The 16,648-nt window shown below is 29.9% G+C and overlaps 1 protein-coding gene across 1 annotated transcript in view; it reads right to left on the bottom strand.

The window, feature by feature from the left end:
- Positions 1–310: 310 nt before the first annotated feature.
- LOC106690800 (cleavage and polyadenylation specificity factor subunit 6) overlaps positions 311–16,648 on the bottom strand; it is a 20,510-nt gene continuing 4,172 nt past the window's right edge. Inside the window, exons 4-13 of the mRNA XM_014436374.3 lie at positions 15,977–16,169; positions 14,656–14,726; positions 14,342–14,426; positions 11,861–11,986; positions 11,109–11,242; positions 5,599–5,758; positions 4,206–4,361; positions 4,057–4,132; positions 1,915–2,004; positions 311–1,031 (exon numbers count right to left, since the gene is read on the bottom strand). Coding sequence (XP_014291860.1) covers positions 893–1,031; positions 1,915–2,004; positions 4,057–4,132; positions 4,206–4,361; positions 5,599–5,758; positions 11,109–11,242; positions 11,861–11,986; positions 14,342–14,426; positions 14,656–14,726; positions 15,977–16,169 — 1,230 coding nt within the window. The 3' untranslated portion in view covers positions 311–892. The remainder of the gene's footprint in view (positions 1,032–1,914; positions 2,005–4,056; positions 4,133–4,205; positions 4,362–5,598; positions 5,759–11,108; positions 11,243–11,860; positions 11,987–14,341; positions 14,427–14,655; positions 14,727–15,976; positions 16,170–16,648) is intronic.

The following is a 16,648-nucleotide window of genomic DNA, read 5'->3' as shown; positions in this document are numbered from 1 at the left end:
CTCTATGGTTGATCAATGACTGATATAACAGAATAAATAAATCTCTGGAGATAGAAGCACATTAACTTTTCACCCTTCTTAACCAAATGTATAACTGATACGAAAAGTTACAATGCAGTATTTCTCATAATTGGCACCTACAGAACTCAAGGACCATCATCTACATAAGTACCATAATTTTTAATATGTATGAATGATGTTGATCCTGATTGTACAACAAATTTACAGTTTTAATTAAAGAGAATAAGTTCTGGGGATGAACATACTACCCTACAATGGTAATGATAGCAAAAACATTAAAAAATATATATACAAAAATTAATGTATAATTTATTTCTTATGAAAAACATATCCTGGAATCACACACATACATGGTCAACCATTATCTATACAATATATGTGAATTTTATTGATACATGATTTTTGGTAAAGCAAAATAATTTTTTTTTAAAGTAACTAGTTATAAAGAATACAAGAGTAAATTAATTGATCTTCCATCGTGGATAAATTATTTTTCTGGAATACAATTTTTAAAAATACACACTGCTATCAGGTTTAAAATTACAATTGCTTAGTCAAAATCAATGCACAGATAGCAAAGTTCAAAAGAAAATCATAAGTTAAAAAAAAAAAAAAAAAAAATTCAGAATTTGTGTTAAATAGATGTTCTTGAAGTGTATATACAGTAAACACCTAGAGACATAAATAAACTTTGATAGTACTTACAGTATGTCAATAACAAAATAAAAGTATTTTATTAAACTGGTTTTTTAAAATTAAAAAAAAATTATCGAATTTTTAGTCCACAAATTCTTCAAAGTACTAAGATATATAAGTAAATGATAAAATATCTTAAAATAAGACAGCAAAGGGAGCTGATTTATAGGAGAATTTAGTGCCTAGAAGAAGTCCTTGTGCTCTCTCTTTCTCGCTCCCTCTCTGAGTGTCTTCCTTCGCGCTCTCTTTCACGATCTCTGTCTCTGTCCCTTTCCTTTTCTCTTTCCCGGTATCTTTCTTCATAGTACCTGGAACTGTTAAGGAAAAATTATTTATAATATTAACAATAAATGCGATGAGCTGCACATTAAAAAAAATTAAAATATTCAAAACAAGCATGTAAAATAAAAATTAATACATCAATGTGTTGCAAAATATATAAATAGAGACTTAAAAAGAGATTAAGTTACTATGGTAACCTTCTGAGAATGCTTTGGGAAAAAAAAAGGACCAAAATTTGCTGCATTATTATTATTATATCATCATTTATAATACATCTAAAATATGAATAGTTTTTAAATAATAACTTTAATGTGCTTCAATATTAGTACAATTTTGAAACAATACTATTTTTGTTATTTTCGGTGACAAAACTGAACTATCAAAGTGTAGTAAACAATTTTTTGGGAATGAAATAAAGTAGATATTTGTTTTCAGCACCTTAAGAAATTCCTCAATATGAATTTTCCAAAAAGAATTTTTTTTTTGGCTTATATAAACCTTTGATTACTTTTGAACAATAAAAAAAAAATAACATTACTCAACTACATGAAACGTAAGAGATGTATAGGACAGGACTCTATGAACTACATTAAATGGACCTAATTAAATAAGTTAGAATCAGAGATATAAAATAAAACATTTGAAAAGATTTTCTGTATTAGAAACAACTATTTTGTGCTTTTAAGGGCAGTAAGTCTAAATGGTGTTAACATGGGTTGAAAGAGGAGAGAGACATTTAGCTTTCCAATGGTTGAAGTAACATATAATTTGGATAAAATGTAGAGGGGTTATTGTCACAATTTTATATTCCCAGACTATTCCAAATCTGGTAGACAACCTGTATTACAGTATGCAAAAAATCTCCAATTGGAACATAAGTGATGTATACAGTATTTAGAACTGTGGCTAGATTACCTTTCATCACGGCTCCTCTCTCGATCTCTTTCTCGGCTCCTGGATCTCTCCCGACCATAACTGCTGCTTCCACCACTCTCACCATAGTACCTAACGAAAGATAGTTCAAATTTATAATTTTAAAAAATCATATTTTACACTACTCTGCATTAAATGCCAACACTTCAGAACAATCAAGACAAAATATTGAAATATATTTTATTATACTAAACTAATGAACTTAACAAAGTTCCTACAACCTCAAAGCTCCCTAAATAGGGCTTTCCAAGGGCTGATACAGCCAGCTAAAAAAATTGTCTACAGTAGCTTATGAGAGGAAGATAATATGGGCACCATACTGATATCGCTTCATCAGATAAATACACAACCGTATTCAGGAGTCCACCAAACAGACACATGTATAATGTTTTATCATATTGGATATAGCATGTTCAATAAGCGATCAGCAGTGACAAAGCGAGTATTACTATAAATTCAAACATTCACTCAGCTCTTCAAGATCTGAAGTGACCTCCGTGCTGGTAAAAGAGTGCAAACAAGCTTTAGTTTAGCTAAAGGTGCAAACAAGCTTTAGTTAGCTCCAATAACTTGAAATCTGTAAAGGAAGGAATAGTAGTTAATGCGATAATACCCCTTGCAGGGATTAAGTCTTCACTAGCTTTCAAAAAACCAACAGTCAAAATTGGTTCTTAATTAGAAAAGGAGAAGAGTAAATGAAGTTTGTTAGCATGGGTAATTAAGTAAAGAACACTTCTATTCCACGATTAATTAGCAGTTAGACTAACAAAGGGAAGAAATGTAGTTGACAATTGAAGTATGAGCACACTAGAAAGACTTTGGAAAGTTAGTGGGATGGTCGACCAGAACAAAGTAGACTTGGACCACCACACAGACCAGAGATATAACCCTCCTGAACTCAGATATAATCCAGGTGTATTATCTTGGATTTCATAACAAACAACAAAAAATTCAGGGCAGAGGAATGATCAGTACCCATTTAAATCCTAATGGCTGGCAAGAAAGGATCAATAGGCCAAAAATTCCACTCCAATATACTAACAGTTGAAGGGTACATCTGACAAAAAAATTTTTTTTTTTAATTTGTGTTTTAGGTATTCTATAGATTGAAGTTAATTTGTAAAACTCTAATAGCTTTAGGAAAGTCTGTAGGCTGAGACGACCTCAGCAAAGAAATTAACCCTAGTCTACAGTACTATCTTTGGAATGTGTCCAACTTTAAATAAAACCAAAACTTTTTGTTTCCTCAGTTGCGCTACTATTAAAGAATAAATAAGCTACAAGAAAAGTAGCGATATAACATCCACCTCTTTCACTCACGTCTTATTTGGCCCAAAATTAAAAGTTAATTGGAAATTAGTGTAAATGAGGTCTAGCATCGGTTTAAGCTAATTCCACCCAATGTATTCACTTTCACATGCGCCAATCAATGTTTCCTTGAGACCTATATTTTGAAAATGCCTCTTCCTATTTGGCCCAATTTTGTAGAAAAATTGGGAATTATTTAAGTATAATCTACTATAAATTTTAGCCACTACTTTTGCTTACTCATGTGAAGAAGTTAAGTTCCTGGATATGCATATATTTGCAAGACTAATACTGTATCACAAATATCAGTAGTTCTTTAATAGTTGAAATTCATTTTTTATTTTTAAGTTACCTGATAAATACATTAAATGTTCTGAAAATTTAATTTCTTCCACTTCCATCATATTTACTTCACTTGTCCCAATTTCGTCAACAATTTGAAGCATTTTTGAAACCAAATATTCTCTAAGATCAAAGTTTCAGTCTCAAGTTTATAGAAAAAAAAGTTGTTTTAAACAAAGTATAAAAAAAATCTAGAGTTTTGAGAGATAGTTATATTAAAGAAAGTACTTAAGAACTTAAAGAAAGTTATACTAAATAAAAATAAAATCATTAAAATATGTTCATTTCATTTGCTTTATAACCTGAAAAATGACATTTTATATGTTCCAACACAATAGAATTATTAAATAAAGTTTTAATTTTAACAGCATAATAGTAAAATTTAAACTAATTACTTGAATGAGACATATTATATAGGCATATTATACTAAATTATGTGTGTATATAAATATTGGTATTAGCACTCTTTCATACCTATCACGACTTCTCTCTCTAGATCTGCTCCTCCGAGACCTTCTATGAGGTGCCCGATCACGAGATCGGGACCGTTCTGAAAAATTAATTTAATCATTATAAATGGTTTTCAGAGCTTCAATCACATCAAAAAAGTTGAAAATACAAACCCCTCCTGCTCGAAGCATATCTCTTAGCCTCAACACCATGCAAAGTATCTTGTAGTGAGGATATCAAGATTTTACACCTATCATCATTAGATATCTTGGACTGTTTGATCAGAGATATAGCAGTTCCTAGAGTTTCAATAGCACTGGAAAATTCACCTAAAAACAAGATAATAACAATGCTTATTGTTTTGACTTGAGGTAATAAAATCAACTAATTCTATTCAATAAACTTACAAATAAAACTTAAAGATACATACAATATTATATCTTGTGAATAAAATGCTCTTTATGTTGCATACATGAAGAATACAACATTAAGATAATAAAGTAGAAGAAAGGTTATAAATAAAAAATCTGATACAAAGTGAGATATGATACAACAATAAGAATCTTAGAACAATTAATTTATGAACTAGTTTAGTAACATTATATGGAATATTTTAATTTATAAAAAAATAAAGGAATAAAAAAAAAAAAAGGAAAAGAAAGGATAAAACATTATCAACTGACACCTGGCCATCAATTGGTCATTAACAAGCTTCATGAATGTACCTATGTTCTGTGAAGTTATCATTAATTATTACAGAATAACATAGATATAAATAAAAGTAAGTAATTTAAATCGAAATGAATATAACATTTTAAAAGAAAACAGTAAACAATAGCATGAAGAGTTCCTGTAGTTAATGAATAGATGATTTTTTAAAAAATAAGTATTAGCGTATACATATTTACCACTCAATACATATTTACTATTGAGAAAATATACATAATCTTATTCTAATAAATAAAAATGTAAATAAAGGCAAAAGAAAAAAATAAAGGCATTTGTTAAGGACATCTGCTCCTTTCTATAATGTTCTGAAAATATTTTACTAACTTTTCAGCATATTTTCACAACCTACATTATTGATTTGGGCATAAATAATTAATTTATTATTAAACAACTGATTGACCCTACTGTACTTCTATCAATATAAAATAAAATAGAGATTTTTTTTTTTTTTATAAAGGATTTTTATTAATTCTGGTACTTTACAGGCAAAACAGATGTTAGAAATGAAATAAATAGTAACTTCAAACTATTCAACGAATTGTTCAAAATAGGAAATCAGAAACATGATTGCTTTTAATAAGAAATATTCCTGAAGCTTAATCAACAAAATATTACTTTTTGAAATAATTTATTGTATTTGAAACAAGTTAATAGCCATTTATCAATTAATATCATATTAATTCCAACTAATATGCAATAAACAATAACAATATGAGTTCAGAATATAAAACTGAACACCTCATGAAATTTATTGAGAAAATATAACAGGCCAGATGTCAGTTGACTTAATAATTACAAGACAATAATATTTTCTTCTGTTTTCTGAGGAAATATAACCTGTAGCTGCATCTGAGATGGCCCTTGATATTGCCGAGCTAGAAACTGTCCTGTTCCGTGACATGATCTCCTCAAACTCTATTTCTGAGAACTGCGGCTGTTTGTCCATTGACACGAGCTGCTGCTGCTGAGGTGGTGGCTGCTGACCGCCCATCGGGTACTACTTGGCATAATAACATATACATCAATACTATTATAGTCATCTATTAAAAATCCAAATTAATTAATAACCACTCCTTCTATAAATTTACAATACATAAAAATCAGTAACACTAGACAAGCCATCCTGAAGATGAAAATAATTTAATTTAAACTATCTATCTGCAAAAAAAAAAAAAAATGGACAAATGAATGGATAATTATAAACTAGTATGTATGCATACATAAGTTTAAACATATTCTGTACACATAAAGATTCAATCATTATACAAATTAAGGTCATGAAAATTATGTAAATATTTACAAACCATATCAAATAACATGTAGTGACTGACATTGTACTAAATTATCACCAATTTAAAAAAAAAACAGGAAAGAACATTATTCATTAAAATCATAGTAAACACACATAAACACACAATGTGATACAATGGTTGCTTATAAACAATTTTAACTTCTAAATAATTAATTTTTTTGGACAATGGATCCTGGATGTACATATATACAAGGAAAAATATTATTTCAAAGAAAAAAAACAAAACAACCATACCCCATACATAACATTCTATAGGGAGGTAGTAGTAATGCTTTGGCTGAATTTCAAATACAGTTTTATGTAATAGGAAGCTTTGTTATTGAACTGGTATCAGCAGTGCTACTGACCTTCTCCCACAGACAACAAGGATGTTATAGCTCAGCATATTGTTCGTTCCCATCTATTATCTGACTCTCGAACAGTGACACTGACTGTTAATTCAAGTCGTCTATTCAAAAAAATATAAAAATTAATATCTCAAATATCTATTAAATAATTACTTTATGACTACTCCATGTTTTAGAAGTGAAGTTCCTTGAGTGTTAAATACTATTTTTTATTATAGACAGTTCAATAGGCTTTAGCCCTGACAACAATCTTAACAGGATACATGGCCATTATTGATGATAATAAGTCATAAAACAATTATTTAATAGATATTTGAGATATTAATTTTTATCTTTTTTGAATAGTTAGCTTGAATTAATGGTCAGTGTTACTATTCGGGCGCCAGATAATAGATGGGAAGTTATCAAGTCAAATGAAATTACTTTAATAATTTAAACACGAGAAATATAGTGAGACTTATGCTATTAGTATTCATGACTGCACCGATTATCAATAACACTACAAAGAACTGTTATCAAATAGTGGTTACAGATCAAAAGACAAGGAGAGGATTTTGGATCGGGTATATGTTAGAGGGTTACGAAAATAGAAAGAAGAACAGTATGCTGAGCTATAACATCCTTGTTGTCCATGGGAGAAGGTCAGTAGCATTGACTGTTGATGCTAGTTCAATAACTAATTTCCTATTACATAACTATAAAATAATTTCCGAAGTAATGAAAAACTAAAAAGAAATAAATTTTATCAAACTAGAAGTATTCTACTCAAGTTACAGTCTGCCAAAAACTATTTTTTTAAAAACTTATTTCATTTTGGAATTCTAAATTACTGACAATTATAAATCAATACAAAATTCAAGATATTATTAAATTTAGTATCCTTCCGGAAGCCTCATTGATATTCTCCAACAATATTTTCAGCAAAGGGAAGTAATCTTGGGAAGATTACATTGAAGAGTAGTTTATACGATGTGTTTAATAGGGATAGATATTCCTTGCTAATTCTCACATTTTAGTGTTTACCCTTTTTTATGGATCAAACTTATAAACCCCATTATCTAATACTTGATTATTTATTATTTTCAAGAATTCTTGATACAGGTATCATTTACTATATTTTCAAAGATGCTAATTCCAAATTTACTGTCATATTTTGGTGGTTTACGATTTTACTATGAAATTAGCATCTTCAAAAAGCTTAATGAACAATCACTAAATCAATGGAACTCACACTTCTCCCTCCTATTCCATAAACAAATATAAAGTGATAATTATACCATACATGTAATAAAGTTAAAAAGATCAAGTAAGCAAATAAGTCATGTCACCGTAGGGGTGATAGTTGTTTTAATTACACCAATTAATGTTGTTGTCAGTGTACAATATGAGAGTATTAGAGTGTAAAGGGTTGAAGTCTTGGAATCTTTCCAGTCAATCTAAAACTGAATATTTTACATTTTATAAAAGGCTTATACCTTGTTTATTGTTTATTTATGTTGGAATACACATTCTTACTAAGTTCTGGTTCAAAAAATTGTTTTATTTAGTATTACTATTGGATGCAATTAATAACAATATACTTCAATTTCTTGTTAAATTCATTGTAGACTCTAGATGTTTAACTTGTCTACATATTGAAAAATATTGGCCCTAACATAGTCACCGTTTTTGCTATTTCTTAAATCAAGTATTATTTATTTACTCATAGATAGTATTTTTAATTATTAACTTATGATTAACATGCTTTAAAATTTAATAAACAACATTACTTTGTAAAAAAATAAATAAATAAATAATATTAACAAAGGACAAAATCAATAGTATGCTATCTTTTTGTCTCAGATCCTAGGTCTAATAAATAGTAATGAGTTGATAACACTTACAATTAAACTATTTAATACCAATTAACAAAATTATGGTAATGATATAAGGTAATTTTTACAAAAGTTTTAAATTTGACAAGAAAATACTTTAATAACCAACTAATCATTGGACATTTGATTTGATAAGTGTCTCAACTTAGTTTAAAAGTATTAGATTGATATTGGCTTATATCACAATGTGATACATATCAGTTTTGTTCCTTTGCAAGATTATATAAGAGCCTTAGAGAAAGATAAAAATAACTAAATTTAGAAATTATAAATATAAATGATAAGTACTTATTGTGGATATGTAGTGAAATAAACCAATACAAGTAATATTATCAATGATATATATATATCACTTAAAGAACTGTCACAATAGAATGTAAAGGAGGACAGCATGACGGTTCTGCCGAGAACTTATCAAACATAAATTTCATGAGAAGAAAAATCCAACTCCTCTGAATTCAAGAACTCTATTAAGTCATTACTATGAAACCCATAAATAAATTAATAATCATTACTGAAGTATTAACATAAAATTAATGGAGCAATTAGCTATACGGAAAGTGATTTAACAAAATAAAAATATTACTCACTATTAATCCTAGATATGGCGCGATTAGCCATACGGAATAAAAAAAACATAAAAACAAACAGTATATCTGATATAAAGTTTTGATACTCTAAGATAATAAGAATATAATACACCAAAATAATACACCACTTAGAAGCACATTGAGGAAATACTAATACTTAAATTATGACATGAACCAATGCTTGTCCAAAACTATAACTGTTCTTAAGGAAATATACCATTCTTCATTAATAGCATCCAATAATACTAACAAGGAGAGTGCAAGAGGTCTTGGGGTCACAGATTCAAATTTTGTAGAATGGTAGATATAGTTTCCCTGTTAATGAAGATACATGGTTATAGGGCCCACTACTCCATATTTTTTAAATATTCACAATTGAAGATGCAATTCACTCATTAAATTTAGTTCCACAAAAGGATTACACGTAATGGGTTTGGCGTAGCAGTAACAGATCGGTGTTCCTCATCGTTAGGAGTCGGGTTTGAGTTCGTGGAGGGTGAATAACTTTTTCTTTATTTTATGTCTGTTTTTACATATAAAGATACATAATGGAGCTTAAATAAAGTGGAAATGGAGTGTCTTTAATGACTAGAAACCTTATAAGAGTTTTATTTGTCATTATCATTCATATAAGTATAGAATAATATTTTGTAACAGATCGGGTTGCTGTTCAAACCCCACTCCTAACGATGAGGAACACTGTTCTGTTGCTGCTACGCTAAACCCATTACATGTAATTGTTTGCTACAGAAATGAATTTGACGAGTGAATTGCATTGTCAATTGCAAATATCAAAAACATTATTGAGTAGTGGCCCCTATAATCATATATCTTCATCAACAGGAAAACTAAATCTACCATTCTACAAAATTTAAACTAAGTCCGTAACCCAAGACCTTGCACTCTCCTTGTAAGAGCAAAATAAGAACACAGAAAACAAGTTCAGCCAAAAAATACCTTAAGACACGTCTGTGGAGGTATCTGTACAAAGATTTGATTACACTGAATTTTAATTTTATAAATGAGCTGAGAGAATTATTGTAATTAAAAAACAAACACCGGCTATAAAGGTTATTTACAAATGTTTGATATTATTGCTATTGTTATTTGCTATGACTAAGGTAATAGAAGTTGAAAGAAATAAAAGTACTCCTAGTTTCTATTGAGATATCATATGTTCAAAAGAAGGGCTAATTGAATAATATAATTACATATTACATCACAATACTTGTGACTTTACTTTGATGGAGTTCTTAATAATTAACCTTTTCCCTTCAATTTTGTTAAAATTAAATTAAAATATAGAGGCCTTTTTTTTTATTTCTAGGAATAAGCTGAATAAGCTAAAAAAAAAAAGTGGACTATTCATCAAAGAAGCATCATTCTTCTTTTAAAATCATGTTGCAACATGCAAAATATACAATAACATCATAATATAAACATATATATAATGAAATTTAAGAAGAGAAATAAGGATTTTCTCAGTTGTACTCCTATTTTGGAAGTGTGAAAAGCTAAATTAACAGCAATAAAACTGAAAATTATAGGGAAAATATCATAAACATTTAACAGCTAAAAATATGATTTTTAATCATTTATTTATTGAAAAACTGAAAAAAAATATAATAAAACCTAATCATTATTAAGTATTAAAAAATAAAATGTATTACAACTTATAAAATATTGATAAATATAATATCTTTAATACAAAATAATATCAGCATATCACGATAACCAGTAATCATGGTTACTGTAATCATGGTAACCATCAATAATCACTGCATATAAGATAATCAGTGAGGTGCTGGGAAAATAAAATAACTGGTTGTTAAAATACTAGTTTCTTTTTTGTAATTGATAACAACCAGTAATTGAGTTTTTTGCTAGTTGGACGAAATATGTCACCAAACAAATACATTACTATAATCCTACTTTTGTATAAGTAAATAAGACACCAACTTACTTCTAAAATAAATTGAGATATCAGTCATTTCAGCAGACCAATTATTAAACAACACCGATTAACAACAATCGAGAATACTTTGTTCTCTAAATAACACTTTTAAGGAGAAATATTAAAATAAAAACTACAATATTTGAAAATGGATTCAAAAGTTAGAAGCTGTATAAAATCAAATATCGAGAATAACACAAAATCTGCTAAGGAATAATTCACATACATTAATCCAATAAAATATGAAAACATTAAAAGGAAGCACAGTACCTGTTGCATAGGTGGATGATGAGGCCTAGCCTGAGGAGGAGGCCCAAAGTCCATCGAAGGTCCTGGCGGAGGAGGTCTAGGCGGAGGGGCCTGTTGGAAGTATGGTCCTCCAGGGTTCTGGTTTGGAGGCATTCCTAAAAACAGAACCTTCATTAATGAGGTATTTTAACAATTGAAGAAAAATTATATTTAAAAAAAGGGCATAATTTAAAGACACAAACCTTGAAACTATAACAGAAACAAAAACTCTCTTTTCTCAATAGAGCAAGCACCTTTAATATTTAGTAACAGAATTAAAAAAAACAAATACTAATGTGGTTGATTAATATCAAGTCTACACACACACAAAGTATTGATTCAAAGCACGTAATAATATATGAGAGTGACATTAAAATAAAATATAAATTGAATCCAGTCTAAGTAAAGATGAGCCTAATTTATTTTTGTTACTTTAAAACCATCTACTAAACTGTTCAACATAGACCTGCTAAAAAAAAACAGCTCAGTGACTTCAACCACTAACCAGTCTGAAGTAAATAAGAATCTATATGATTGAATAGAGTCATACACATGGCCCAACTGATTATGGGTTAGTAACCAGTCACTGGTTTCAGCATTTTGAGTCAATGGCAACTTCAGTTGTCAATATCTCATTTGTTGTGTCATAGCCAATCTTTTAGTAACTTCCATAGAAAATTCAGAAAGTTCTTAAGTTTCCAATAATTATTTCAATTGTTTAAAGAGAAAATTACCTTGCATTGGCGGAGCAGGGCGAGGGGGTGGAGGCCCTGGCTGGTGCATGCCAGGCATCGGCATACCTTGCTGTTTCCCCTGCATGCCCTGGCCCACCATTGGACCGTAACCTGGTCCCTGCATACCTGGGCAAAGGCCAAACAATATTACCAATATAGTAATTCAAAATGAAAGGGATATACATTATTTGTTAACTAACTAATTAAGTATACAAATCAAAACATTGAAAAATATTATTAGCCATATAAAGTAAAATAATTCATTATTGAAGAAAAATTAGTCAAAATAGAAAAAAACCTTTATTAATAAAAATAGACTCAAATAATTAATAGAAAAAGTAGCATGACACATTCTTTAATGCCACAGCAGGGAGTAATGTATCTAAAATTATGTTACTATCATTATCACAGTGTATAAGTTTGTTAAATATCTATTTCACAATTTTTAGCGCTTACAAGACAATATTTGATTACTTGCTTGCTTGATACAGTTGTAAGGATTAGAATTTAATAACAGGTTTTTTTACCTAGTTATTGAAATGTTTAGCAACAGAAATGGATTTTTTAAAAGTAATTTAAAGTTTGTTTTTTTTAAATATAATTGAAATTATTAATAATTTGTCCACTATCTGAAGTAAAAATAATAACAAATTAGAGTAGCTTACCAATTAATTGATATGTTTTAAGATCCTCAAAATACATAATTAAAAAGCCACTTTGTTATTGTTATCCTCTATTTCTCAGAACCTGTTGTTTCCCCAAGCAATAGAGCTGTTTTCAGTCATACTCTAAGAGATATTTAGTGCTATATTCAGAAAACATGGTGATAGAAGAGATTAACAACCTGGCAATTGGAAAAGCAGTTTTGCCAAAGCTGTTGATGGTTGGATCCGAAACTTCAGAACACCCCAGAGCAACCGTGAGATGGGCACTTTAAACAGTAATGAAATTGCAACCAAGATCAATAAACAGGAATTCTTAATGGGAAAATAAACAAGCAACAAAAGAAAAAATAAGACTAAACCTAACACAACAAGCTCTGGTAATAGATTAGTATTAGCTAATAGATTAGCTTTGAATGTAGGTCGCTAATAAGGTGTAATGAAACGCAGCCAATAACTAAACATAAGGCCTTCATATTATCACTATAAACAAAATTATAGCACCTGATTATTTGGGTAGCACAAAGACCATCAAAACAGAAATGCTAAATGAGTTGAAGAATATCAAAACAGAGGACTTCAAGGAGCTTTCCAGCGGTGGAAATGGAAACAGTTCAAGTTCCCTCTGAGAAGCATTGTGAAGAGAATATTGAATTATCTGATGAAATATTAAACTTTTTTTTTTTTTACTTTATATGAACTTTCCAGTCATATTCACTGTACTTACATGACATATCCAATGAAACACTGACATCAATATATACAAATGATAAAGCGATTGTTCCATGAAAACGTGACATACCTAGTTACCAATGATGGATGACAATATGATTATCAAAAGCCAATTAGATCCGACATAAGAGTTCTGTTGCATCAAAAACACAAAGACTTACACAAGACATTAGCTAACCATCAATAAACATGTACAGACTTCCTAAAAAAGGTTTCACAATAAACTCATTCAAGGCATTATCACAACATACATGGTCAACAATTTTGTAATAAACCGGTTCTAAATAAATTAATTTATGATTGCTACAAGTATACTAATACTTGTTCAGGATGTTCTAATTTAAATGCTACATAAATACTTTTTAAGAATATGTATGTTGCTCTTTTTCAGAAATCCTGCAGCAGGCATGAATAGATATTTAATTAACTATTTCTAGCTTTTAATAAATATTGATAAAAAATTATTCAATGCAGAATAATATACTGGAAGATTATTGATTGACCGTGTGTAAAGATGAAAGGAATATGGTCCGGGTGCGGTCAAAAAAACTCAAATAGTAGAAATATACTATTTTAATGAGCCTAAACCCAGTTAAACCCAGAAACAATAGTCGGCGGGAGGACCGCAAGTGTCACGGATGTGGTAAATTTGGACATTTAGTGGCGCATTGCCCGCGCACGAGGTGCTTTGAATGTGGCAATGAGGGGCTCATTAAAATAGTATATTTCTACTATTTGAGTTTTTTTGACCGCACCCGGACCATATTCCTTTCATCAGAATAATATAATTTAAGTAACAATAACTTTATTATGATGAGAAGATAGTTGTCCGGAGATAATATATATGAGGAGCAGATGATTGGGGGTGTGGTCAGTAAATCACACAAATAAGTTGAGAGAACTTATTTAATAATGCCAACGTTTTGGCCAGAGTTTCTAGCCTTCATCAGGGCTACTAGTATATACATAAAATACAACCATCTTCTCCTTAATAACTTTATTGTTTGATACTGTAACTTTATTTATCATAATATTAAAAAAAATATCACAAAAAATCAAATTATTAATTAAATATGTCACAGATTACCTGGAGGTCGAGGCCAATCAGGACGAGGTGGAGGAGGTCCATGTTGGTCCATTGGAGGCCCAGGCATCCTAGGAGGTCCTGGGTACTGAAAATGATGGATTAGTTATGTATAATTTAGCGAAATATGTATAAGTACCAAGCGAAAAAAAAACAACTGTAACAAACAGGTGGCTAATTAAACTATATTGAACTAAGCTTCACACAATTTTTGAACACTGATATTTAGATTCATCATGTTTTCCTTATATTATTCAAGGTTGTTAAACAGAGTTGGTTTAATAATTATAAATATTTTAAAGGTGTGTATTACTAACCATGCCAGGAGGTGGCTGTGGTGGACCTTGCTGCTGCATATGATGAGGAGGTCCAGGAACCCTGGGAGGTCCTACAAAGAAATTTAATACAAATTAAAACTATAATGATAAAAAACAATAACAAAACATTCAATATTTTTAATACAATGAAAATTTTCTTAATGGACATCACTTCAAAAACGAGTCCCCTCATAACAGACAATTTAATACGAGCCAACAAAGTATAAATTTAATGTATTTGAATTAATTTCCAGATGCGGAAACCAATTTCATTCCCAATTAGCTCTTCTTATTCTTATATTAGACAAAAGATAAAGTATAAATGAAGACCCACCCATTGCAGGACTAAATTTACAGGTCATTCATTTTGGGAAAAAGTTATACATACATGTTATACTATCTTGTAAGTCTTAAAAAATCTCAACGGACAAAATATCCTTCTCCATGAATGTCAGTAAGGCAGATATTTAACAAAGTGGATTTGTTATATTTTTCACAAATAATTTTTTTTAATGCAGAAAATTTTTAAAAAAAATTAAGATCAAATATACAATTGATATTCCTTTCGTAGAAAGGAAGTCTAAGACCTTTCCAATTTTTCATGAAATTTCTCTATTTTTAAGCAGTAAGTTCATAGGTTTTCAAAAACTGGTATGAATTACACCAGAAAAATAATATCAAATCATTCAGATGGCTGATCATCACCCAACCATTGCCTGATTCTTCAGTAATTATCATTATGAAGCATATTTTTTTATTACAAGAAATTCCTGGCCAGATCATGATCTGATCCATTTTACAATTTTTCTATTGTGATTAGGTAATAATTCCTTGTAATAGAATAGCAGATATTTGATTAATTTAAGCCGAGACTTGAACTAATGGATAATGGATGAGAAATGTGAACAACTTTTAGGAAGAATGCCTTAATGTCCTCAAAAACAAAAAAAGACATAGAATACTTGCCTAAAGAAAAGTTAAGTCCACTGGGAAATTCAGGAGACTATAAAATGTGAAACTGAAGAACATTAGTCTTGCTTTGTTTATTTTTTTTTTTTTTTTATCGGCTAAATATGTTAGATAATCATTTAAACTCTACATTTTAATTTATGTGCATAATGTTATTAAGCTTGAATCTTGAACATAAAAAAAGAACCCTTCAACAAAATTATGATAGCAAAACTGTCGGTTATATAAATAAATATTGCATAAATCACAAGATGATCTAGGTGAGAAAAAACCAGCCATAACACAAAAAAAAAAAAAAAAAAAAAAAAAAAAAAAACCAGAGCCATGCAAACAAAGATATTGTAACAATTACCAGGATGACGGATGCCGTTATGATGCCACTGCTGGTTGTAGTGCGGTGGCTGGTGGTGCTGAGGTCTAGGTCCCTGGTCTGGTGGCAACGCATTGGTCAGTACCCCGGGCTGCTGGCCACGAGGAGGCATCTGGCCCTGCTGGCCTTGTTTGTTACCAGTAGCAGGTGACCTCATCTTAGCTTCGTTTTCAAACTAAAAAAAACAACAACAAAAAACATAAGAAATTAGAAAAACCTTGCTAATTTAAAAGCAATTAACTTGAATATTGGTAGTGTAAATAGTAGAGTAGAGGTATTTTTTAATGAAAATTAGGGCTTTAATTTAATGATAACAAATTGATAATTTTAAAGTATTGTCCATCGCATGCTCCTCCTCCTTTTTCTTGACGTTCTTATTTTTCATACAAATTCTGTATGATAGAAAGACAGGCCTTTGGATGCAATCCAAGAATTAACCAATTTTTTTCATCCCTCATAAGTTCAGATAGGCTATGAGTCACTGATAGAAACAAGTAGTAGTTGGAAGAAGTAATATGTGGAGAATACAGTGGGAAGGGTAGTATAACCCATTTAAGGGTGTTCAAGTAGCTTATAATTCATCAGTCCAACACCTATGGTCTAATCCAAGGAACTGAACAAATTTTTGGCTAAACTATCAAATGCATTAACCTA

Source organism: Halyomorpha halys, unplaced genomic scaffold (genome assembly GCF_000696795.3).
Source record: "Halyomorpha halys isolate HHAL.00 unplaced genomic scaffold, Hhal_1.1 Scaffold1876.1, whole genome shotgun sequence".
In the NCBI taxonomy this organism is placed as follows: Eukaryota; Metazoa; Arthropoda; class Insecta; order Hemiptera; family Pentatomidae; genus Halyomorpha; species Halyomorpha halys.
Note: the sequence above shows the minus strand (reverse complement) of the source record. Positions and strands in the feature narration are given on the sequence as shown.